The sequence below is a fragment of the Stegostoma tigrinum genome, chromosome 9 (genome assembly GCF_030684315.1).
Source record: "Stegostoma tigrinum isolate sSteTig4 chromosome 9, sSteTig4.hap1, whole genome shotgun sequence".
Lineage (NCBI taxonomy): Eukaryota > Metazoa > Chordata > Chondrichthyes > Orectolobiformes > Stegostomatidae > Stegostoma > Stegostoma tigrinum.
The window spans coordinates 62,128,942-62,156,313 of record NC_081362.1 but is presented as its reverse complement, the minus strand read 5'-3'; the positions used below and the strand labels follow the sequence as shown (position 1 = coordinate 62,156,313).

The 27,372-nt window shown below is 42.8% G+C and overlaps 1 protein-coding gene across 7 annotated transcripts in view; it reads right to left on the bottom strand.

The window, feature by feature from the left end:
- Positions 1–27,372, bottom strand: part of mark1 (MAP/microtubule affinity-regulating kinase 1) — a 206,800-nt gene that overhangs the window by 132,075 nt on the left and 47,353 nt on the right. Inside the window, exon 4 of one of the 7 annotated variants that reach the window (XM_059648580.1) lies at positions 10,727–10,847. The exons of the other annotated variants lie outside the window; for them this stretch is intronic. Coding sequence (XP_059504563.1) covers positions 10,845–10,847 — 3 coding nt within the window. The 3' untranslated portion in view covers positions 10,727–10,844. Of the gene's footprint in view, positions 1–10,726; positions 10,848–27,372 lie in introns of those variants that run through there. 7 annotated transcript variants of the gene reach the window in all.

Genomic DNA, 27,372 nt, shown 5'->3' with positions numbered 1-27,372 from the left:
GTGTGTGAGAGAGAGTGTGTGAGAGAGAGTGTGTGTGTGAGAGAGAGAGAGAGAGAGTCTGTGTGTGTGAGAGAGAGTGTGTGAGAGAGAGTGTGTGAGAGAGAGTGTGTGAGAGAGAGTGTGTGAGAGAGAGTGTGTGAGTGAGAGAGTGTGTGAGTGAGAGAGAGAGAGAGAGAGAGAGTGAGAGTGTGTGAGTGAGAGAGAGAGAGAGAGAGAGAGAGAGAGAGAGTGTGTGAGTGAGAGAGAGAGAGAGAGAGAGAGAGAGAGAGAGAGAGAGAGAGAGAGAGTGAGTGTGTGTGTGTGTGTGTGTGTGTGTGTGTGTGTGTGTGTGTGAGTGTGTGTGTGTGAGTGTGTGTGTGTGAGTGTGTGTGTGTGAGAGAGAGAGAGAGAGTGTGTGAGAGAGAGAGTGTGAGAGTGAGAGAGTGAGAGAGTGAGAGAGAGAGAGAGAGAGAGAGAGAGAGAGTGTGTGAGAGAGAGAGTGTGTGAGAGAGAGAGAGAGAGAGAGAGTGTGTGAGAGAATCTTTTAATAAAGTAAATTGGGTTTGGTCAATGTTTTTTTCCAGTCATTATTACAGTAACAGGTTTAATATGTGAAGTTTTGTCAGGTCATTATTTCAGCAACTAACTGGAAGTTCATTTTTTTAAAAAAAATGTTATTGGTCTCAATAATGATCATAACACCATCTTCTGCCAGGAGTCCCAAATAAACTCAAGATTTACAGAAATGCAAGTCAATAATGCAACCATCAATTTCTTCATCGTGCACTTGGGATAGGTTAGAAGGAAAATTATAGACATATCTGTTGCCGTGACCAAGGAAACAGGTGCAAGTTCGGAGTTTGGGTACACTGAACATGTAGAGTTATGGTTTTAACTTGTATCAGAGATAATGGGAACTGCAGATGCTGGAGAATCCAAGGTAACAAAGTGTGGAGCTGGATGAACACAGCAGGCCAAGCAACATCCATGTGCTCCTGAGATGCTGCTTGGCCTGCTGTGTTCATCCAGCTCCACACTTTGTTATTATGGTTTTACGGCCAGTTTTACAGATACCATACATTACATGGCATTCCAATACCACTTTAGGATTTGCTTTTCTCAATCTCCTGGAAACTGAAAACCCTGGCAAATATTTAAAATCACACTGCTACTGGGCAGGAAGATGTTTTTGGGCAATTTTGGCATTCGCCATAAGCCATTCCCTTATATTAATGTGATAGAGGAGCAGAATGAACAGTACTAGTTGTAAGAGAATAAGACAGCACTTGACGCATCATTTAATAGATCAAGTCAATCACTATGCGTGAGAATCTGGAAATAAGTTTGGCAAATGCAGAGATTAGAAGGAAGCACCTGTCGGTCAGGTTTAGCATAAACTAGATGCACCGCTTTATCTACGTCAGAAGTGAAGTGACAGAATCCTAAACTTAAGAAAAGAGAAGGAAGTTATTTCAAAATAAAAATCTTCAGATTTCTTTAATCTTTTATCATGTTCTGGACAGCTGTCTAGTTATCTAAATGTTTTGCTTGTAATCATGTAAGCTATTTTGGTTCTATAATGGACTTACAACCAAGATCACTTTTGCAAGTCTTCTTATTAAGTAAAAATGTATGTTTTCTTCCTCAGAATTGAGCACTTGTGGTACATAAGGATCCTAAAAAAGTGCAATTCCAGAAAGAAATCCTCACTTTAAAAAAAAGTTCTTAGATTTCAAGTTCTGCGGACAAAAGAAGGAATAAGCCCTCAGGAACAAAAAGTTATTCCGGATTGATCTGGGAGGAGGACAGTCTAAGGGAAACCTGTAAAGTGTGATTTTTCAGCTAGGCGAGGAACAAGGAGGATTTGGGGGATCTCATGATGATTTAAAGTGTACATACACAAAGATCCTTTAAAATTAAAACATAATACTGTGGTGCCTAAATTGTGCTGTTTGTGCAGTTTATTTTCTCCTTTCTTCAGTTCCAAGAAAATATGTTTTGTTTTAAATGTGTTAATACTTCAGAAAATGTCAATTTACGTGTAACTTCACTTCCGTTCTTCAAGTTCATGAAGTTTTTTTCAGTCAGATATTCAAGTTGCATTTTCACTTAGCAGAAAAGCAACATAATTAAAAGCCAAGCTTAAAATGTGATCAACCAACTCCACCTGAGGAATGAAACATTTTACCATTCATTTAAGTTTTGGCTCAATTTAAAATATGAAAGATTTACAACAATGTATACGAATAAACTACAGGTATGTCAGCTGTCTTTTTTAATAAAAGTGGGGCTCAGCTACTTTGCATATTACACCACAATGGACTGAAGAACTCAATTTTCAAATCGACTGTCCTAGCCACAAGAAGAGGAGGCATAAGACACAGGGTCAAGTGAAAGTGATGCTGCACACACTCAAGACCAAATAGAATTTGTTTTTGCCTCTGCTACAATGTAAAACTGTAACGTAGTGTGTTGTTAACTACGTCTCTCAGTTTGTAGCTTCAATACTGATTGCTTTTAAGTCCCTCTTGTGAGCAACTTTGGCTTAACCATGATGAATCATCTGCACGTTGACCATAGAATGGATCCTTTTGAATATGCCCATCTCCGTGGGAGATAATCAAGCAAAAAACTGAAATTGCTGGAAAAGCTCAGCAGGTCTGAAGCAACTGTGGAGAGAAATCAGAGTTAATGTTTCGGGACCAGTGACCCTTCCACAGAACTTATGGTAGCTAGGAAAAAGATTTGCAGAAGATAGGGTGGGAGGAATGGGTAAGGAAGCAGGTGATAGGTGGAGATAGAGCCCAAAGCGACAAAACAACAGTTGGATAGGAAAAAAGGGTGAATAACCATAAGCCGAAGAAAATTAATAGCTACTAATAGGAACAATTAGTGGCTAAAAATGGGTTGTGTGAAACAGTAGGCTATGTGATAACAAGGACTAATATGTGGGGTTTGGGCTAAAGACATGAAAGAAGGTGCCTCAAACCTTAAAATTGTTGAACTCAACATTGTGTCCGGAAAGCTGTAGCAATCCCAAGTGGAAGAGGAGATGGCTGTTCTATCAGCTTGCGCTGAACTTTGTTAGAGCAGTGCAGCAAGCCTGAGGCAGAGATGTTGGACAGGGAACAAGGTGGTGTGTTGAAGTGGCAGGCAACTGGAAGCTCAGGGTCTTTTTCGCCTCAGAATGTAATTGTTCTGCAAAGCAGCCAGAGATAAGCCAGTGGAAAATATTCTGTTTGAGAAAAATTATCGTATTATCAAGTTGAGGCTCTAGTTCCTCAATATCAGGAATTCTGACACTTGGACACACAAGAACAACAATCTGAACTTTTGCAGCACACTTTAAATGTGTCAAAATATTCTAAGATGTTTCACAGGAGTGGAACATGACAAATTTTTTCTTGCTTTGGGCCAGAGTAATTTTAAAATAGATGATTAAATGTTTATTTAAAAAGGCAGGTCTTAAGACACTTAACAAAAAGAGGCATTCAGTAAATAATAATTGGTTTTGAATACAGAGTAGAAACAAAACGAAATGCAGACGTTGCAAACTGTGTCAGCCTCTCTAATCTGGATGTTCTGATATACAGTACCAAGAATAAATGTTAAATCATAGATATTTCCAGCACAGAAGATGGTCTTTTGGACCATCAACCTGGTGCCAGTCAATGAGGCTCTGACTGCACTAATCCCATTTTCCAGTTATTGGATCAGAGCCCTCAACTCAACAGCAAGCCAAGTCAACATTTAAGTACTGCTTAAAATATTGAGTGTTTCTGATCCGACCGCTCTTTCAGGCAGTGAGTTCCACTACTTTCTGGATGAAAATGTATCTTCCAACACTTGCCTCATCCTTCTACCTCTTCTGTTTAATCAATGCCCCCAGGTTACCGACTCCTCTATAAAAGGGAAAAAAATGCTTTCCTAGCCACCCTATCGATGCCTCTCAATCTTACCCATACCTATCCAGGTCCCTCTTCAGCTTTGCTGCTCCAAGGTAAACAATCCCAGTCTATCCAATTTGACCTCAGTTTGGACCCTCCAGCCCAGGCAGCATAGTGGGAAAAAACCTCAGGACCGTCCCTACTGCAATCACATGCTTTTTAAAATGTGATGACCAGAACTGCAGGCCACAACTGGAGTCCTACACAAGCAGCATTTTATGCAGTTCCGGCATTTCCTCTTTTACTTGTATTTTCTGCCTTGGCTAATAAAGGCATCTATCTAGTATGCCTTCTTAACTACCTGCCCTGCTGTCTTCAGGCATCTGTGAATATACACACCAACGTCCCTCTGACCTCAGTACATTCTAAGGTGATACCATTCATAGCATAATCCTTTGCCTTATTAGACCTCCCCAAGGGCATCACCTCACACTTTTCAAATTGTTCCACAATTCCATTTGTCACTGCTCTGCCCACCTGACCCGTCCATTTCTATCCTCCTCACTATTTGCCAGCTTGCCGATTTTCATGCCACCTGCAAACCTCTTGATCATCCCCCTTACATTCAAGTCTAAATCATTAATGTATTCCATAAACAACAATGGCTCCAGCATTTAGCCTTGTGGAATTCCATTGGAAAACAGATTTCCACTCACAGAAACATTCTCAACAATCACCCTCGGTTTCCTGCTTCTCAGCTAATTTTGTATCCAATGTACTACTTTGCTTTCAATCCCATGGCTCTTATTTTCTTTACCAGTGTGCGATGAGGGACCTTTCATTAAAGTCTTCACAAGTTCATTGCAGATTACATTAAATGCATTACCTTCATCAATACTTCTGGTTACCAGCTCAAAAATTAATAAATTTGTCAAGCATGAACTTCCTTTAATAAATCCATGTTGACTATCCCTCTTTAATCCCACTCTCTCGAAACAGAGATTTAGTCTGTTGTTCAAAATTCCTTCTAATAAAGTTCCTACTGCAGAGGATAGGCTGACTGGCCTGTCATTTGCTAATCTAGCTCTCCCTCCCTTTTTTGATAATGGGACAATGTTAGCAGCCTTCTAATCCTCCACCCTGATGGCTATATCTACATCACACTTTTCTATTGTGAGGGTTGATGCCAAGTTTTCATTGAGGACTGAGCCCATGTCTTCTGGGTCCACATTCACAGATTATTTCTATTGTCTCCAATGGGTCCCACTCTTGCCCTTATAATTCTCTTGATCTTTACACATTTAAAAAGGCCCCTCCGAGTTTTCCTTCATTCTACATCACACCCCACCCCGGCCTCAATGCTTGCTCAGGCATTGTCTTAGCTTTCCCCACTTCTTTTTTAAGTTCCCCTTTTATCCTCTTCTAGGGACTCTGCTGAAGTGGCTTCAAAATCTGCCATAAGCTTCCACACTCCCCTCCAGCCAAGATCCATGACTCCCTTGTCCGCTCCACACTCCCCTCCAGCCAAGAATCCCCCTCGTCCTCACATACCACCCCACCAACCTCCAGATCCAACGCATCATCCTCCAACACTTCCGCCATCTGCAATCCAACCCCACCACCAAACACATTTTCCCTCCCCACCCTTGTCTGCTTTCCAGAGGGAACACTCTTTCTGTGACTCCCTTGTCCGCTCCGCATTCCCCTCCAGCCCCACCACACCCAGCATTTTTCCCCTGCAACCACAGGAAGTGCTACACCTGCCCCCCCCACCACCTCCCTCACTCCCATCCCAGGCCCCAAGAAAACGTTTCACATCAAGCAGAAGTTCACCTGCACATCTGCTAATGTGGTATACTGCATCTAGTGTACCCGTTCTGGCCTCCTCTGCATTGAGGAAGCCAAGCGGAGGTTTGGGGACCGCTTTGCAAAATATCTACACTCAGTGCGCAATAAACAACTGTGCCTCCCAGCCGCAAACCATTTCAACTCCCACTCCCATTCCTCAGACAACATGTCCATCCTGGGCCTCCTGCAGTGCCACAACGACGTCACCCAAAGGTTGCAGGAACAGCAACTCATATTCTGCTTGGGAACCCTGTAGCCCAATGGTATCAATGTGGGTTTCACAAGCTTCAAAATCTCCCCTCCCGCTACCATATCCCAAAACCAGCCCAGATCATCCCCGCCTCCGTAACCTGTTCTTCCTCTCACCGAGCCCCTCCTCCCACTTCAAGCCACACCCCCATTTCCTTCCTACTAACCTCATCCCACCTCCTTGACCTGTCCGTTCTCCCTGGACGGATCTATCCCCTCCTTATCTCCCCACCTACACTCACCTTTACTGGCTCCATCCCCGCCTCTTTGACTTGTCTGTCTCCTCTCCACCTAAGTCGTCCTCTATCCATCTTCGATCTGCTTCCCCCTCTCTCCCTATTTATTTCAGAATCCCCTTCCCCTCCCCCATTTCTGATGAAGGGTCTCTGAAACGTCAGCTTTCCTGCTCGGTCTGCTGTGTTCATCCAGATCTACACCTTGTTATCTCGCATTCTCCAGCATCTGCAGTTCCCATTATCTCCGAGACAAACGTAAGTTTAAAATCATCTTGCAGCACGTTTTCAAATCATTTGGAAAAACAAATTGATACTGTTGTGCCAAAAACAAATGGATTATTCCAGTTTTGTACTAGGGAGAATAAATGCATTTTACATGCATTAATGATTCATAATTTATCTGTATAAAAAAGCCAAAAGCAAAACCACTTGTTTTTGATGCGATGTTTCCCCTTCAAATATTCTAAAATCTAGTTGTCAATTTTCACTCTGGTTTTCAAATAGTTTGGAAAATTTAACAAAATTCTGCCAAACTATTAAGGAGGATACATTTTCACATGCAATGAGTCATGCTTAGGTTCTCCAACATAAAGAAGAATGTTATGTGTAGATTCTTTGACAAAAAATAAGGTGTGTTTAATCAGTAACATATGTACTTGTGGTAAAAAACTGCCTTTACATTTCGTACCTCTGAGAAAAACCCTATGATGCTTCACAAATCAGCATAGGAAAAATAGATGCAGATCAACCAAATTTGAAATTAGGAGCCAGAAAACCTGACCAAAATAAAGCATCCTGCGATTCTTAAGGATGGAGCGATTTATTGAGGAAGACAAGGAATTTTAATGCTTTGTGTTTGGAAACATCATATTATGGCATAGATTACAGACTTCTCAGAGGAAAAACCCAGCAAAGAAGTGGGAATTAATTTACTGTTGTACCAGATATCCATTTTGAGGTATACTGGTTGAACTGGCGTGTGTCATTCGCTAGACTTGCTGGTTCTTCCTTCTGGGTAGACAAGTCTGTTCCTTTGAAATCAGCTACATGCTATCATAAGAACATGACAAATAGGAGGTGAAGGCCATCTGGCCCATCTAGCCTGCTTTGCTATTCAAAAGGATTACAGCAGATCTTTTCATGGACTCAGCTCCACTTACCTGCCTGCTCACCATAACCCTTCATTCTTCAATCTTTGCCTTAAAAACATTGTGAGGTAGCCTCAACTGCTTCACTGGTAGGGAATTCCACAGATTCACAAGCGTTTGTGTGAAGAAGTTCCTCCTCAACTCAGTCCTAAATCTGCTCTCCCTTATTTTGAGGCTCTGCCCCTAGTTCTAGTTTCATCCACCAGTGGAAACAACCTCCCTGCTTCTATCTTATAAAATTATGAAAGGAACAGATAGGTTTCTGTAAGATCTCCTCTTATACTTCTAAATTCCAATCAGTGTAGTCCCAGACTGCTCAGTCTCTCTTCATAAGGCGACCCTGTCAGCTCTGGTTTCAACCTAGCGAAACTCCTCTGCACCCCCTCCAGTACCAGTACATCCTTTCTCAAGTAAGGAGATCAAAATTGCATAGTACTCCAGGTGAGGCCGCACCAGCACCCTTTACAGCATATATCACAACATCTGAAATTGTAGTCCGAAAGGGATATACTTGCCATCTGTCAATCTTGGTGTAACACCGTCAGTGTAGTTTAGTGGAAATGGTGTCCTGATAGTGTTACTGGGACTAGCAACACACAGGCCTAGGCAAATGCTCGGGTGACAAGCAATTTGAATCACATCACACCAGACGGTGCAATTTTAATTCAATAAAATCTGGAATTGAACTAGTCTAATAGTAGCCATTTAACTATTGTTGAGTCTTACTTTTAAAAAAAAATCTGGTTCAGTAATGCTCTCTAGGGAAAGAAATATGCCACCCTAACCTAGACCAGCCTCAACGTGACTCCAGACCTAAAGAAATTTGGCTGGCTCTCAACTGACCTCTGAAGTGTCTTAACAAGCCACTCAGTTCAGGAGCAATAATGTGTTGGGCAACAAATGCCAGCCTTGCCACCAACAGCCACAACGCTGGCAAGAATTAAAAAGTTGTGTGCATAAAGTACAACAACATCAGTAAGAGGAGAATTCAGACTGCGTGCACAAATCTGTGATAAATTAAATATTTAGCATTGTAAGAAAGATATTGGATTCAAAAGAATTCAACTCTGTGATGCATGTTATGTGGGCTCACATGCACAGAAAACCACAAGCGACATCAGAAACCCCACAGGGCAATGAGAGAGATGGGGAGGGCGTGGGAGGGATTGTTCATACAGTATCTAGAATACACGAGTTTGTAAGACAGTGAGCCAACAGGGAGAAAATAACAGCATTTATGTCGTGATAAAAAAAAATGCACATTTATACATTTAGCAGCAGAGGGACCAGCTCAGGAACAGAACAAGATAAAAACAAGCGATCTTGGTGGTGGATTTCCACAATGCCGACAGTCTGATTCAGCCAGAACAAGTGAGTGGAGTGGAGCATGAGATTAGTGATAACAGAGCAGACTCTGACAGCCAAAAGGAATATAATGTTAACGTTCCCAAAATTCCTTCTTAAACCTCATTTGATTTCCAGCCCAAAATCGGCATGGAATTGGACAAACCAAAAAGCCTGGTTACAAATTGTTTTGTAGAAAAGATTTGAAAAACTCTATTGGTTCATCAACCTCTATCTTTAATTGGTTGATTCATTCAATGAGACACTCAGGATTGGTTTACCTCAAAAGTCCTCCCCATTTGCTCATGGGTATATTCAAGCCAATTTCTTCTGACTTTTGGTTTATAGATCCTTTATCACTCCTGCCAAATAACATCCAGTACATTTCCATTGCTCAAGTTAAACTGTTTCCCACTAAAGCCAGAATGCCTAAATCCTGTTATTAAAGCCTGGGCACATTCTGTAGCTCATCAACTAGAAGGTAGAACCCGAAGTCTCTTTTTCCAGACAAGAATTGTTTTGCCCACTGTCTGAATTTTTAGCTCCTTATTGAAATCAACGCTTGTGTTATTCTTATGCTCAGACAGGTGACTCAAATTTGACAATCCATGATACATTTTAGGCAAACTTCTTTTTACAAGAAGATGAGGGCAGAAACATGATGCACATAAGAATTTTTATTTCAGCAGCAGAATAATACAATTATTGTTACCAGGTCTAATTGGTGAGATTTAGATCCTGTTGGTCCTGGGATCAAGGCAAGGGAAAGCACAAGTGTGGTCTGAAAATACTGCCCCTTGGCTAATTTTGCAGAAATGCAATGGGGTGTGGTGGTGAGAGGTGTTGTCTCAACAGGACTACCAGTGCACAGTAGGTAGTAGCCATCCCGACTTGTAAAGAGATTTACAGGCCCAACTAAAGGATGCCAATTGGAATTCTCATCAATAATCTTCATATTCTTGCAGGGGGTAGCCTCTCAAAAAGGCAGGCCAGGGCTGAGGGCACCACACTTCAGTGAATCCGAGGGCCTCTTCCTGCGTGCTGCAGAAATCGGAAGGCTACCGTATAATATGTACCACCCGTACTCACAATGGCCTGGCTGTAAAATCACATTGGAGCGAAGACGCCTCCATTTTGATGCACTAACTGCTTTATTCACCTTCTACAGCAAGATGCTGCTCATTGTAAACACTCTAATGGCATCTCCAGCTTTGAAGGCCCAATCGTTGTCCTCAACTGGACAGAGAGCTCACTCTCAAACAAGTAAGTGGCCAAATCAGGGGAAAAAAAATTTTTTAAAAAATCACATTTTGGCCTGTGGCTGGTGTTCAAAAGCCCACAGGAAAATACTGACCAGTGACTTTGTTATTTTCATATTGCTGAGAATTTCCCTGTAATATTCCAACATTTATTAACCCAAGAATGATTCAGGAATTTACACAAGATGCTGATGAAAGATCAAGAAGTTTCACACAGCTGACTGAAAATAAATTGGAATGCCTTCGTTAAACCTCTATCTTCCACCCGTCCCTCCTTTCTTTTAAAAATGGCAAGCTAAAAGTCCAATCTCTTCGACCACATTTTTTAATCCAAAAATCTCCTCCAATTTCTGGCGTCAAGTCTGTTTGATGACACCAATGTGAAACTCTTTGGGACATGTTACTCAATTAAACAGTACTATGTTAACACACGTTGTTGTCATTTTGTCAAGGTCAACACATTTCCCAAGATTATGGAGAAAACTGATCTGAAAATTAATTTCAACAAAAACAAAATCTGTTGTGTAACAGTTACCCATAGGTGTACTTGCATGTTCAGAGTTTCTGGCAATTTCACAAACAAGACATATGGAAACATAGAGATTCTTTAATGCTAAAATGTATATGTGTACCATCCAAGTTTACCGAGTACTTTAGATGCCACCTAGGAGGCTACGACAGATCACTTCATGATAAAATGATGATAATATAACTGTTTTGATTCATGTGATAAAAGATGGTTAACAGCGCATAACAAATGAAGTCTGTTCTTTTTTAAATTCATTTAGCTTGGAATATGTTTAAACGTACAATCAAGACACGCCTTGCTGACAGTCACAAGTGATCTTCCTGGCTGGAATTCTCAAACCCATCATCTTTGTTCCGACAGAGAATTTACTACAAAAAAAAGTACAAAATCACACAAAACTATACTTTCTTTGAAATGTATTATGCTGTAAATCAGCCCAACATGAATAGGTTAAATAATATTATGAACAACACTGAAATACAAGTGATTTTGTAAAGAGGTAAAAGGTGACATTTATGAAAAAAAAGTCTTCCTCGCAATTACAATGTGCTCTCTGTAACTTCCATCATTAATTTTGTTGGTTGGCCACCCCTGAGAATCAGATTTTTTTTCTACCAACTTTGCAAACATTTTTAGTTCCTAAAGAGTAACTTATGAAATAAAACACAACATTCTTTTCTGATGGATGTAACATGCCGTTTTAGCATTTTAAAAATAGATACCATTTTCCATGAATCCAGCATCTGGATAGTTTGGAATGTATAATGAGAAACACACCAGAAGGAATCCCTTTCAAGGAACAGCCTTTTTCAGAGCAGGCTAGAAACCTGACTCAGTAAGGCTGTTTCATTTCCACTACTTGAAACAAAGCAAGGGTGAATTTTCAGCATTATTTTTTATTTCAGTGCTTAATTGTAGTGCTTTGGAGGTTTCACAATTCATGAGTTTAAAAGGTAACAGCATAAACACAAGAGATAAACATAAACATATAGATATTTAACTTAACCCACGGGAAAATGTGAGTTGCACATGCATCTACTATGACCAAGAGCATTTTCAATGTCTGAATTTGTAGTCACTGATTCTGAAATATTGTTATGAGATGTTTTCTGGTTTAACTCATTCATCAGATACAATTCTCACAGGATTGACAGTGGATGGTTTTGCCCCTGTTGAGGGCGTTTGGTTTTATGACCTGCATTCTCCACAGTGCGCCTCCCCCACCTCCATGAAATGTTAACCAAACGTACATTTTGATCCAAAGTCTCTAATTCCATGCACATAATATCAAGACTATTGAAAGTGGAAGTAACGTGCTTCTCTCTTTGTACATCATACGACAATGCAGTCTGTCAGCTGATAGTCACCAATTTGAGGCAAATATCTTCTTAGCTCGAGGTAAAATAAATACTTTCAATTCAAATTTAAATAATTGAGAGGAATGCATTTGCATCCATCACTCTTTGTAACACTGATCTTACAGTTTGACTGTTTCTTATCTTACTTCTGTTCAATGAAAGACATTCCAGCCGTAGACCACACTGAAGATTTGTAACTTGAGGCAACCAATTTAGGCCTTTGCCTCAACATCAAGTAACCTCAAAACAAGTTACCATATCTCAACGATTTTTTCAACAGCCTAGTGACGGGCAGTAATGAATATTGTCACTGCAACCAAATGGGAGCTCACTTCCACCAACAAAAAAGTGAGTTCCTATCATTGAAAGAAAATACAAACCACAAAATCTTCTAATATTTCAAATCATACTCAGGTTAGGTTCAAGATTATTTGGAATTGGGGGACATAAAAAGTAGCTTCTTGAGCTAAGATTATCTTACTGTATCAGTAAACCAATTTGACCAATTTTTTGTATTTCCTTGCACTGGGTGGCTATGATCGGGAAACCCTGGTGGAGACCAATTCAATCATGGCTTTCAAAAAGGAATTCAATTCGCGCTTGAAGAAATGCTAGTCGCTTCCACAAGGAAAGGGCATGCAGTGAGACCACTTAATTTATTCTTGCAGAGAATGTGCACAGGCACAAGAGGACAAATGACCTCCTTTTGTTCTGTAACCATTCAACGAATATTGAACTTCTCCAAAAACGTTCTAGGACTATTGGCCCGTGCAGTAATGGGAGGAGCACCAATCAACCAGTCAAAGTGAAGATGCAGCAAAGATTATCTGCAGTGATGTTTCTGCCTGGGGCATACACTTCCCCTTTGCATTCACTGCTCTGTACTCAAGAGCCAGATCCAGGACACCTCGTCAGACAAAACATTGCTTTTGAGCTGCATCAAACCTGCCTGCTGGATTTTAATGAAATTAGTTTCTCATATCTAATCCACAGCAGAGTCAAACTCACCAGAGTAGGCCACTTTCTTTGACCCTTTCCTTCTTTTTAAAAATAAGTCAATGCTCTTGTAATTGGTGATCTAGATAAAACGTTATTTGGTCCCGTTGTGGTTTTTATTTTCAAAACTGGACTTGCTGTCCTGTTTAGCACTGCAGTGTTGTTTTTTATGCAGCTCTCAGTACAACTGTATTCCTTTCTACCCTACCTGCAATGTTTGACTTGGCTTTTTTTTGCAACATAAAGTGTGGAGCTGGATGAACACAGCAGGCCCAGCAGCATCTCAGGAGCACAAAAGCTGGCGTTTCGAGCCTAGACCCTTCATCAGAGATCTCAGCCCAAAACGTCAGCTTTTGTGCTCCTGAGATGCTGCTGGGCCTGCTGTGTTCATCCAGCTTCACACTTTGTTATGAGAGATAATGGGAACTGCAGATGCTGGAGAATCCAAGATAATAAAATGTGAGGCTGGATGAACACAGCAGGCCCAGCAGCATCTCAGGAGCACAAATGCTGACATTTCGGGCCTAGACCCTTAATCAGAGAGCTCTGATGAGTTTTTGTGCTCCTGAGATGCTGCTTGGCCTGCTGTGTTCATCCAGCCTCACATTTTATTATCTTGGATTCTCCAGCATCTGCAGTTCCCATTATCTCTGGTACTTTTTTTTGCAACAATTGGTTTAGTTTTTTTTTAGAAAATGCACAAATAGACAAGTTCTGCTTTTATTTCCCATAACTCCAGTTTATGTTCCTTTTTGAAGTTAGCCTTATTTCTCATTATTTTCAAGATCTTAGTTCTGCTCATGTAATTTTTAAGTAGTCAGTTCCACACTTTAGTTTTTGTAGGTATAAGGTCTAGATTCAAGGCAACTGCACACTAAACAGGCCACATAAAAATAGGACAATGCTGCGAACTGTCCTTTTCCAGTATCAAACTCAGCCACCTGTTTTAATACAATGCTAAACAAGCCAAGAATGTATTACTCACAAAAACATAGCCCTAGAGAAATGGATGGCTGAAAGCTATTGCAGACACTTTAAAGGCAACTTTTAAAAGACAGTTATTCTAACATTTGAAGTCACTCATTGACTGCAAAATGTGACAACAGTACTCCAAGATGGTAAAGTCGCTATAGTGCTACTGGACCATACAGTACTGACAGTTTCATGGTTCCTATCATCAGAAGACCTCAGCCAATGTCCCAGTTGTTGAGACCAGAATTCAGCCTAAGATTAAATAATCTGGTTCAGTCTGCCTGTTAGACTGCAAACTGAGGAATCATAGCTGTTTCAGATAGTAGGAACTGCAGATGCTGGAGAATTTGAGATAACAAAGTGTAGAGCTGGATGAACACAGCAGGCCAAGCAGCATCAGAGGAGCAGGAAAGCTGACATTTCAGGCCTAGGCCCTTCTTCAGAAATATTTGAAGAAGGGCCTAGGCCCGAAACATCAGCTTGCCTGCTCCTCTGGTGCTGCCTGGCCTGCTGTGTTCAGCCAGCTCTACACCTTGTTACCCCTTAATCATAGCTATTATTCAGTTCAGAGTTAGTCAACTAGGAAAATAAACTTCGATTCAAGGAACTTAAATGCAGTGGTCAAGAGACTCAAAATGGTGGCAACATAAACTTTTGCATGACTAAACAAATCACTAGAAATCAAGGAAAATTAATTTGGTTACAAATAATAAATATCTTGAACAAACTGATAGCTAGCAGGTGATCCAACTGTATGAAAACAGCCAAGACAAAAAAGAAAACTGGTCTTTGAAAGCCATGCCAAACAAATGCTGAGACACCCCTAATGGAGTCCAAGGCAATTCAACCTAAATACACAGTCACACAAAGTGGGTCTTGGTTCCTTGAGACTAGAGGCAAATCAAAACAGAAGGCACGAGAAATGTCAGCTGCATCAAAAAGAAAAGAAAAAGACAGGCTGCGTTTAGAATGGGTGCTTACATCAGAACTGAAACTTGAATGTACAAGTGCGAAGAAGTGTTTTATTAACTTTGATCAAAAACGAGTGTATGAGTGGTTAAGCAGAAAAGAATCAACATAATACAATCACAGAGAGCACAGTGGTAGCCGTGGGTTCCATTGATAAAATGCACTGGAGCAACTCACCAAGGCTGCTTCGACAGCACCTTCCAACCTGTACACACACTGCCTCTGAGAAAGACAAAGGCAGGAGATACGTGGCTATACCACTACCCACAAATTCCCCTGCAAGCCACACACCATCCATCTTGAAACCACACACTGACATTCCTTGATTGTTGCTTGGTCTAAGTCCTAGAGCTCCTTCACCAATTCTACTGTGGATGTACCTACATGTGGGCTACAGCAGTTCAAGATTCATTACTACCTTCTCCATGATAATTAGAGATAGACAACAAGTGGTGGCTTGTAAGTGATGTCCACATCCCACGATTTGATGAAAAAATTTTGATCGGTTAACCAATTTAAAACTGCTTCCCAGAAGGTTTTTAGAAGACATTAAAATGATCAGCAAAATGATGCGGATATACAGAAAGTAGAAGACAGTGATCAAATCAGATAGAAGGAGAAGATGCAGGCGGAGAAACCCAAATTAACAAGAGAAAAAAAGCAGAGGTGATGGTGGTGGCGGGAAAACAGATTTATCTGCAGCACCCATTCAGGCACTCAACCGGACATCAGTAGGCCTTTACCAAGATGAAAGCCATAGGTGTTAGCTCCACCTGCTGCTCAAGTGAATAACAGCTAAAGCAACATTAGGTGCTGTTGTTATAACACGTTGCCAAGGACTAGTGCTGTTGCTGGATCATAGGCCACTGGTGAGCAAAAGGAGGAAAAGGATTGTAAGATGGCAGTCACAGGGAAAAGGGGTACTAGTCGCAAGGGCAGGAAGACTAACTCTCAGTAGACCTTTTGCCAGGTTCCTCAAACAGGCATTGTGTCTTTGCACATGGGACAACTACCACTGTGGAGCCCAAAGCACTCACCCTCAGCTTTGTTTGTTGTTCCCTTCAGATAGGAAGCTCCCCACACATCATTGGATTATTCCTGAAGCAGACAGGATTAGGCCATTGGGTACTAACTGCCCACAAGAGCCTCAGTTAGGAATAGGGAAGCAATGGTCTTACAAACCTTACCCCACCACTGCTGACAAACAAACCATCACACACAAGTACATATCAACTTCAGGCTGCAAAGAATACATTTATTGTGACATAGAAAAAAGGTGACATTTTTGTGTGACTTTTCCTCCAAAAGGCAAATTAACTGTACTTTTGCGAGTAATAGTCAACCTCAAGTGACAGTCAACTTGTGACTTTTGGCCAGGAAATCCTCAAATTTTTCCTAAATGTCAACCCTGGCTTTTAAGGGTTTTTTTATCCCTTGATTTTTGGCATACGTACAACATCAAAATACACAAGACACTGCCAGTTATTCCCAATGTTATACAGAGATAATACCAATGCTATTGGATCACCGAGCCTTTCATCACGTCATCATCCACTACTAAAATTCACACTGTCTTGTATTAAACTGTTTAACAGGGGGAACAAAATGTTGCCATTTTTGACCAAATTTATGGACTGGCCTGGCGGGAACAGCCTCCAACTCTGCAATCAATTACTGTACCATTGTAGACAGCCTCTGAGATGAGAAAAGGATGGCACTAAAACTAACATAAATCAAAGTGCAAGATAAACCTTATTTGTAAATTCCAAAATTGAAAATAGTGCTTGATTGTAATTTTGCCCTTGCGTCACACAAGAAGAAATCTAGATTACAGCTACTGCTGCTTAACTTCCAGTTAACTGGTAAATATTTCAGGTTCTGCGAGAACAATTGTCCCTTAAACATGCAAGGACATCACCCTTGAAAAGAACGACTCAACTACAAGTTGACCTGTACTACTTCCTTACAAATCATGTCTCATGACTCAGTTTTCACACAAATATATGGAGTAATTCTGAAAAGTGTGACTGTGCACGATGCATGAATTAAGTCTCATAACTTGCTAATTACGGAGTTTTTGGTCTAACCCAAGTTAAAGTACTTGTAAATATATCTGACTTGAAAATCAGCTACTTCATAACAAAAGAGGTGTCATGGGGTGTCACATGGATCATTTGTCAGGAGTTGGTTTTTACAAAGATCTGAATGCTACCCTTTCAGGTTTCCCCTGTCAAAAGGATTTTTTGTTGCCTACTAAGTAGCATTACTAGAGGATGGTTGCATAAACTGTCAATTTTCTTTTGCAAAACAGTTAATATATTTCAGCAATTAGTAGGATATACATGGTTATTTCACCCATAAAATACAATAAATCAGGAAAAAGCACAAAAGGACAAGAAAAAGCAGTGCACATTTGTATATGCACTCTGGCTTGGCAATTAGATGTGGTGCTTTGGATTGCACCTGCATTAAAATAGCAATATTGCAAAAAGAAAACCTCAATTAAACTGAGATCTGTCAATGAATAAACATGACACAAATATATTTCAGACAGAAGACGTGCAATCCATGCACATGGACGCAGAATTTCAGTTAAGATTTTCCTTCTGAGTGATTCACTTGTGAAATTCTGTACAGAAGCTTAGCAAGTAGAGTAGATTTTATACATAAAAACAATCCTTTGGTGTCCTTCCCACCACCCACAGAGCACCTGGCATTTAACTCTAACTTCTAAAAAGCACTTCCTTGCAGGAAGACATGTTTCACGAGAATAATGTATGAGGATGGTGAAAGTACATTTTCATGAATAGATATGCCTGCAAGCATGAGCGTTTGCTGGCCACCTTCAAACTAAATTCTGCTGAAGTCACCTTTTCAATATGCCCCAAGCGCCATGTGCTAAAGGTCATGTTCTAATATTAAACAGATGCTACTATAGTCATTGTTACTTTACAAAGAAAGTCATATGTTCTTTACACAATGTGCAAAGGAGCTGTTTTTCTAACTGAATGACATGATTAACTTCACAGATTTTTGGCTTACTGTTGTAATTTTGCTGAAAACATTTATAAACTAGATTTTGATCTCTAGTTTATAAATTGTACACATTATTATTATGCTATAGCAGTATATCAAGAGCATGCTCTGCAGATAATACAGCAAAGCCCAAGGTTAAAATTCAGCAATTCTGCAGCCTAAACATTTGGAAAAACATGTAAACTGACATTTCAGCCGCAACCTAAATACAGGCAAGTACAGTATCAAGTCTAAGTGGTGGGTGTGTGATGAGTGATTGTGACCTTCTTTTAAAAAAATACTAAATTTACATCCAAAACTTGGCAAGCTGGAAAGGTGTTCATTTTATTTTCAATGCTTTCCTTGCTCCCCTCAGATTTTTATACCAACCACACACTGAAGATTGACTCACTTACTAAATATATGTGTAAAAGAGCAGATGTGGAAATAACCTGACATCCAGCAGTCTGAGATGACTAAAAATAGAGTTGTGTGGTTGTCAGCATGAATGTTGAGTACCTAGTAACTGGTGTGTTAGCTATGGTTGGTTAGCACTGAAAGTTTTGAAAAAGACAAATATTAAGAAATATAGCCACCTCACGAGTTTGTGAAGAAAACAAGTCAACTAATCTGTGGACTTCAAAGTTGATTAAATACAGGTATTGTTACAAAATTCAAATACAAGCTATTTTACTACATTTCTAAGACATTTTCTTTCATTTCTCTTTACAAATCTTTTGAGAGAAGGATATCGGCTTTCAGTTATTCATAGATCACATTGTTACATAATCAATAATGAGATTTCCAAGCCCCAGGCATAATGGTCAATACAGCACTTGAAAAGCTAGCTCTGCAATGGACCTAATCTTCTACATAGTCTTATTATCAGAAGGAATCTGAAATAATATCAAGGATGAGAAATTCTGGTGTGAAACAGACTGTAGGGGTTAAAAAGTGATATTTGAAAGAGAAGAAACTGTTTCCAGTGGCAGAAAGGTTAGTAACTCATGGACACCAAATGATTCAGAAATAATGGGAACTGCAGATGCTGGAGAATCCAAGATAACAAAGCGTGAAGCTGGATGAACACAGCAGGCCAAGCAGCATCTCAGGAGCACAAAAGCTGACGTTTCAGGCCTAAACCCTTCATCAGAGAGGGGGATGGGGAGTGGGTTCTGGAATAAACAGGTAGAGAGGGGGAGTCGGACTGAAGATGGAGAGAAAAGAAGATAGGTGGAGAGGAGAGTATAGGTGGGGAGGTAGGGAAGGGATAGGTCAGTCCAGGGAAGACAGACAGGTCAAGGAGGCGAGATGAGGTTAGTAGGTAGGAAATGGAGGTGCGGTTTGAGGTGGGAGGAAGGGATAGGTGAGAGGAAGAACAGGTTAGGGAGGCGGGGACAGGCTGGGCTGGTTTTGGGATGCAGTGGGGGGAGGGGAGATTTTGAAACTTGTGAAGTCCACATTGATACCATTGGGCTGCAGGGTACCCGAGCGGAATAGGAGTTGCTGTTCCTGCAACCTTCGGGTGGTATCATTGTGGCACTGCAGGAGGCCCATGATGGACATGTCATCTGAGGAATGGAGGGGAAGTTAAAATGGTTCGCGAAATGATTGTTGTGTTTTTAAACAGGACAGATTCTTGTGATCTGGAATGCATGTCTGATATCTCAGGAGACAGATTCAGTAGTAACTTTCAAAATAAAGAGAATTCAATAAATGCTTATTGAAAGATAAATGCGCAGGCTTCAGAGAAACAGAGGTGGGATGTACTGAATAGCTCTACTAAACAGCCAGCACACACCCAATGGGTTGATGGCTGAATGGGCCTTTCTGTGCTATATCATTTTTTGTTTCTATAAAACACATTAAAAAGAGATCTCCATGGTCACAAGTCAAACAACTTGACCTGCCCATCACTGAAGCTACTCGTGCATTGTTGCAATAAAAGTGCCAGCCGTTTTTGAGCAATTACCAAATGCAATGACTTCCGAATAATTTACAACTAGAATTGTTACTAGCTGCGAGAGCAGAAGAAAGGTCTCATTTTAATTTAGCATTCAATGACAGTGACCTGTTTGAGGAAGAGATAGGACTCTGCATCATGAATTGAGCTTAGAAGGCCATGTGGGAAAAAGCAGCTGTCAGTAAAAACATTAAAAAGTAGTTCTCCTCTTTCTGTATCCTTTGCTTGGTGTAACTAAGTGTGCATGATACATACTAACAAGGCACAGAACAAGACAAGGTGAGTACAAACAGAAAATGTATGCATTTTACTAAGTTGCTTATAATTTTTTTATTGTCATGATCTTTGATCACATTTGTCAATATTTATCACTGTAAACATTAACATTTTCCCTTGAATTCTCCTGTCAGTGAGTTAGTTTTAGGTTGTTATTACATGATATCTCACTGTACATATACAGACACACATTCAAAGTTCTCATTAGAACTGAGAACCTAGGAGGGGTAGGAGGTCACATTAACATTGTTTGCCAGAGAATTAGCTTTAAAATATTGTAGTTTACAAGAGAAATCTTGGTTGAATGAACGAGTCAACCCAAGGGCCTAACTTACATGGGCATAAGTTATAGAGGTAACTTAATCATATTTACGTTGATTAATCATTCTATATAAAATAACAACTGTGTTTCGTTTAAAAAATATAAATCTTTAGATGTAGCTCATTAAAACAAGGCATTCAGATTTTATTTTAAATGTTAATGGGATCCCGAACCGGATCATATCAATGTACTTTAGCACAAAAGGGGAAACTGAAAATACTTTCTTTCAGGTAAAGTAAGCCACCAACAATTTGCCATATTTTATTCTAATAGGAGGAAGACGTACCTCATGCTGTGGAGTACTTTTTGTTTAAACTATTAACACCACTCCTTATCCAGCTGGTTCTGCCTTGTTGTAGGTCAGCTTGAACAAATGTGATAACAATAGCAGACCTAAGCCATCAATCACTGTCACATGCTGCCTGGTAAACAGGTCCTGCTGGGAGAGGATCCTTGGGACTGTATCCTGCTGAGCACCTCAATCTACAAGGCAAACCTGTAAGACTCAGATACCAGGTTCATTGCAGAAACACAATCTTTTGTGGCAATGCATTGCACCTGTTAAATAGTCCGATGAACTCAGCATCACTGAATGCAGAGAACTTTTGGGGCAAGAATATTTCCTCAGATATCATAATTATTCTATCAGTTTTAGACTTGTAAAAATTTTAATGGAGTTCCTATGGCCAACAAGATTAACATAACCGGAAGGAAGTAGCAGGTACAACCACACGTCATCAGCAGCTTGACTTCTTTAGAAGAAGGAAATGAAACTTGCTGGTGAGATGGCCTTCCTTACAATGAAGGAAAGTTGACTATTTGTATCACAAGATAATAAAATGTGAGGCTGGATGAACACAGCAGGCCAAGCAGCATCTCAGGAGCACAAAAGCTGACGTTTCGGGCCTAGACCCTTCATCAGAGAGGGGGATGGGGGGAGGGAACTGGAATAAATAGGGAGAGAGGGGAGGCGGACCGAAGATGGAGAGAAAAGAAGATAGGTGGAGAGAGTATAGGTGGGGAGGTAGGGAGGGGATAGGTCAGTCCAGGGAAGACGGACAGGTCAAGGAGGTGGGATGAGGTTAGTAGGTAGCTGGGGGTGCGGCTTGGGGTGGGAGGAAGGGATGGGTGAGAGGAAGAACCGGTTAGGGAGGCAGAGACAGGTTGGACTGGTTTTGGGATGCAGTGGGTGGGGGGGGAAGAGCTGGGCTGGTTGTGTGGTGCAGTGGGGGGAGGGGATGAACTGGGCTGGTTTAGGGATGCAGTGGGGGAAGGGGAGATTTTGAAACTGGTGAAGTCCACATTGATACCATATGGCTGCAGGGTTCCCAGGCGGAATAGGAGTTGCTGTTCCTGCAACCTTCGGGTGGCATCATTGTGGCAGTGCAGGAGGCCCATGATGGACATGTCATCTAAAGAATGGGAGGGGGAGTGGAAATGGTTTGCGACTGGGAGGTGCAGTTGTTTGTTGCGAACTGAGCGGAGGTGTTCTGCAAAGCGGTCCCCAAGCCTCCGCTTGGTTTCCCCAATGTAGAGGAAGCCGCACCGGGTACAGTGGATGCAGTATACCACATTGGCAGATGTGCAGGTGAACCTCTGCTTAATGTGGAATGTCATCTTGGGGCCTGGGATGGGGGTGAGGGAGGAGGTGTGGGGACAACACCCAGAACATTCAGACCCTTCAGAAGCAGTTCTCTCTGCGAGTCCTGAAACAGACACTTGCAGCCATGTGCCGGCACCTCCAGGCACTGCAATCCAGCCTGCCCCAGCTCAGAGCCTCCCTCTCCCAGACCTGCAAAGGACCCCTGCTGTTTTTTATCCTCCGCAGGATCCACAGACTGAACACCCAGTTCCACTCAGCTTTACTGGACACCAAAAATCGTAAGTACAACCAACTCACTGGCCCCTGCCACCCACAAGAGGATTCCTGCGCCTCCCAAATCCCGACTCTGTCCCTGCCCCTCCCCCACCATGCACCCGCCGCCATTGACCATGAGGACACGGCCGGAGACCCCACCGATGACGTCACATCCGCCTCCGCCGGCCACAGAACTTCCGGAACCGCTGCTGCAGTCACCACCTCCACGTCCAGGTACTACAGCCCACACACCACCCTCACCTCAGCTGCTGCCGCCCACCCCGATCCTCCCACCGCCGACGGAACCCCGCCCACGGTCGACGCCGACGGAACCCCGCCCACGGCCGACGGAACCCCGCCCACGGCCGACGGAACCCCGCCCATGGCCGACGACATCATCGCTCCGCCCACAACCTCCACAGCCTGCAACCCCAGAGAAGACAGCCACACTGAGCCCTGCCGAATCTTCACCATCCCCCCAGACCTCCCACTGACTGAGGACGAACGGTCAGTCCTTAGCAAGGGGCTCACCTTTGTCCCCCTACAACCACACATCAACGAATACCAGTCACGGTTGGACATAGAGCAGTTTTTCCGCCGTCTTCGCCTCCATGCCTACTTCTTCAACCGGGAACCCAACCCTCCTTCCACTGACCCCTTCACCCTCTTCCAACACAAGTCCTCCTCCTGGACACCACCCCCAGGCCTCCTACCCTCCCTCGACCTCTTCATCTCCAACTGCCGTCGAGACATCAACCGCCTCAACCTCTCCACCCCTCTCACCCACTCCAACCTCTCCCCCGCAGAACGGGCAGCCCTCCGCTCCCTCCGCTCCAACCCCAACCTCACCATCAAACCCGCAGACAAGGGTGGCGCAGTGGTAGTATGGCGTACTGACCTCTACATCGCCGAGGCCAGACGCCAACTCTCCGACACCACCTCCTACCGCCTCCTCGATCAAGACCCCACACCCGAGCACCAAACCATCATCTCCAACACCATTCATGACCTCATCACCTCAGGGGACCTCCCACCCACAGCCTCCAACCTCATTGTTCCCCAACCCTGCACGGCCCGTTTCTATCTCCTTCCCAAAATCCACAAACCTGCCTGCCCTGGTCGACCCATCGTCTCAGCCTGCTCCTGCCCCACCGAACTCATCTCCACCTATCTGGACTCCATTTTCTCCCCTTTGGTCCAGGAACTCCCCACCTATGTCCGTGACACCACCCACGCCCTCCACCTCCTCCAGGACTTCCAATTCCCTGGCCCCCAACACCTCATATTCACCATGGACGTCCAGTCCCTGTACACCTGCATTCCGCATGGAGATGGCCTCAAGGCCCTCCGCTTCTTCCTGTCCCGCAGGCCCGACCAGGCCCCCTCCACCGACACTCTCATCCGCCTAGCGGAACTCGTCCTCACACTCAACAACTTCTCTTTTGACTCCTCCCACTTCCTACAGACTAAGGGGGTGGCCATGGGCACCCGCATGGGCCCCAGCTATGCCTGCCTCTTTGTAAGTTACGTGGAACAGTCCATCTTCCGCACATACACAGGCCCCAAACCCCACCTCTTCCTCCGGTACATTGATGACTGTATCGGCGCCGCCTCTTGCTCCCCAGAGGAGCTCGAACAGAATCTCCAGCATCTGCAGTTCCCATTATCTCTGATACTATTTGTATCACAAGTCTGTTTCTAATAGTGGGAACTAAGAAATATTTACAGATTTTGGTGGTAAAGTTTAGAGTTATATAATGACAAATTAAAAAAAGTGTCCACATATATCTCATTCGGACAAAAACAAACAATATTCAATTAGCTAATTATAATTCCATCATTTGTGCAGCAATACCCCGGGCAGTAATTGCATGACACTAAGCCAACAGGTTTATCGGAAATCATAAGCTTTCCATGCACTGCTCCTTCATCAGGTGAAGTGAAGAAAAGCACACAGGCACAGAATTTACAGGCAGAGAGATCAAAAGATAATACAAATGGCATGAGTGGAGTATCGTAAGGCTGAATAATAAGTCTCTGCAGGTGATCAAAACTGTCAGACAGTGTGAGTAAAGTGTCAACAGCTAAATATTAAGTGAAGGGATGACCTATAATTGGATTATTTGGGGCAGAGAGATAATTACAAAAATTGAAAACAAGGTGGTGGTGGAGACATACCAAATGACCGGAATAATACGATAGGTATGAGTCTATGCCAAGTGTCTAAACAATGCAACAGGTAATCCGAAACTGTACACACTAATTAAGTTGAGAGATCACAACAATTCAGCAAGGTGATGCTGTCAAAACAGGACAGTAAGGAAGCTTTTACAGATACAGAACAGCGTGGTGGTGTTACATAGAGCACAACATGAACCCAAGATTGCCAATGAGGCCACCTTCATGGGTACGGAACTTGGCTATCAGTTTCTGCTTGGTGTTTCTGCATTGTTGCGTATCTCAAAGTCAACCTTGGAGATCGGAGCCTGAAAGTGCTTGACTGCTGAATTGTTCCCCAACTGGGAGAGAACATTCCTATTTGGTGATTGTACCACAGTGTCCACCCATCCAACCACTGTCATTGTGTCCGCATGGTCTTGCCAATATACCATGCCTCAGGACATCCTCGGCTGCAAGTAGACAACACTGGCTAAGTCACATGAGTACTTGCCTGAATGTGTGGGTGGTGTTTCCACATGTGATGGTAGTATCCATATCAATGATCTGATACATCTTACAGATGTTGCCAATGGCAGGATTATGTGGCGTTGTGGTCAATGTTATCCTGAAGGCTCAGTCGTTTGCTGCAAATGTTGGTCCGCTTAAGGTTTGGCACTTGTTTGAAAATGAGAAGTGGTGGCACAGGGAAGATCTTAGTGACCATCACTGTCATCGCTGATAAGGCATTGAAGGTTGCGAAGAACATAGCATAGTTTCTCCGCTCTGGGGAAGTGCTGTTGGATGAAGGGTGCTCCATTGGTGATGTCCTGTGTCTGTCTTTGGAGGAGCAACAAACTACCGAGCCTTCTGGACAAGATTGACCACAACACCACACAACCCTACCACGGTAAACTCCACCTGACATGTCAGATTATCGACATGGATACTACCATCACATTTGGGGGGGGGGGGGCGGCATCACCCAGCACATACGCGGCAGATATTCATGTGACTCAGCCAACATTGTCTACCTCATACGCTGCAGGAAAGGATGTCCCAACGCATGGTATATTGGTGAGACACTGCAGATGCTACAACGGATGATTGGACACCGTGCAACAATTGCCAGACAGGAATTTTTTCTCCCAATTGGGGAACACTTCAACAGTCACGGACATTCAGCCTCCCATCTTTGGATAAGAGTCTTACAAGGCAACCTTCAAGATGCAAAACAACGCAGAATTGCCGTGCAGAGACTGATAGCCAAGTTCCATTCCCATAAAGACATCCTTCTCACATTTCACACTGCCACCCAGCTTTGTTTCATCAGCAAATTTGCCAATATTACTTTTAATGCCTTCATCTATATCATTAATGTATATCTTGCAGAGATTTATTACTCAGCCTGTTGACAGTCAACTCAGAGATAACAAAGCGGTGAGCCGGATGAGCAGCATCTTAGGACCACAAAAGCTGATGTTTCGGGCCTAGACCCTAGGCCTGAAACGTCAGCGTTTGTGCCCCTAAGATGCTGCTTGGCCTGCTGTGTCCATCCAGCTCCAAACTTTGTTATCTCACACCATTTGAGTTATCTTTTGATCTCTCTGCCTATAAATTCTGTGCCTGTGTGCTTTTCTATGATCCACTTGATGAAGGAGCAGCACTTCGAAAGCTTGTAATTTCAAATAAACCTGTTGAGCTATAACCTGGTGTTATGTGACTTCTGACCTGGTCCACTCCAGTCCAACATCTGCACTTCCACATCCTGGGCAGTAGAGCCCAATTTGGATTTTTTCAGGAACACCCAACCTGAAACTTCATTGTAGCTTTGGTCCAAACATGGACAAAAGAGCCAAATTTCAGAGAGGCAATGAGTGTCACAATTATGAGGTCTATAAAATGTTATCTTGGATTATGTATTTTCAAAGTAAATGCAGCAGTTGTGCGACTTGTTCTGGAATCCGCCTGGGTGGTTTGATTGTTAGAGATCAAAGGAAACTTCAGATTGTCTCATTAAGTAGAAGGTGCAAGCACGTGCAGACAAGGAGCCTCCCCCAACATGGAGCCTTCGGTAATGTGTTGTAAACAGTGGCGCTGCAATTTATCCTTTCACTGAAGGTGAAAGAGAGTTGGGATGAAAGATAACTAATTTGTATTTCCAATTAGATACAAAGGTAATGTTTTCCATTGCTAGTGGAGTGTGCGTCGAGGAAGCTGTTTTTGAAATTAGGTTACAGACCTCTCTGTCCACCCATGACCATATCAGGCAGCAGTTTCCAGTTTTCTACTGACTGTTGTACAGCCATCTGAGGTAGAAAGAAGACAGAGAAACAGAAAATGTTTATACATTGAGAAAACTTTGACCTTGCAGGCGAGATCTGGTAAGTCAACATTCATAAGAACTGGTAGACGTGCCTACCTTGGAGCTACACGAAGAGATTTACATTATAACCCTTACGGTGAAAGGCAGTTCTGGGATTAAAAGTGGCAAAGTGAAACTGAAGCAAGCCTGGAACTGAACATAAATTAGACTGGGTCCTAGGAGATCAAGTGCCCACTCAATGATCAGTGCAATGAACACCCAAAGAGGCATTTGCTCAGCTGTGTTTGAAGATAGATAGTAAAATGTGAGGCTGGATGAACACAGCAGGCCAAGCAGCATCTCAGGAGCACAAAAGCTGACGTTTCGGGCCTAGACCCTTCATCAGAGAGGGGGATGGGGGGAGGGAACTGGAATAAATAGGGAGAGAGGGGGAGGCGGACCGAAGATGGAGAGTAAAGAAGATAGGTGGAGAGAGTGTAGGTGGGGAGGTAGGGAAGGGATAGGTCAGTCCAGGGAAGACGGACAGGTCAAGGAGGTGGGATGAGGTTAGTAGGTAGCGGGGGGGTGCGGCTTGGGGTGGGAGGAAGGGATGGGTGAGAGGAAGAACCGGCTAGGGAGGCAGAGACAGGTTGGACTGGTTTTGGGATGCAGTGGGTGGGGGGGAAAGAGCTGGGCTGGTTG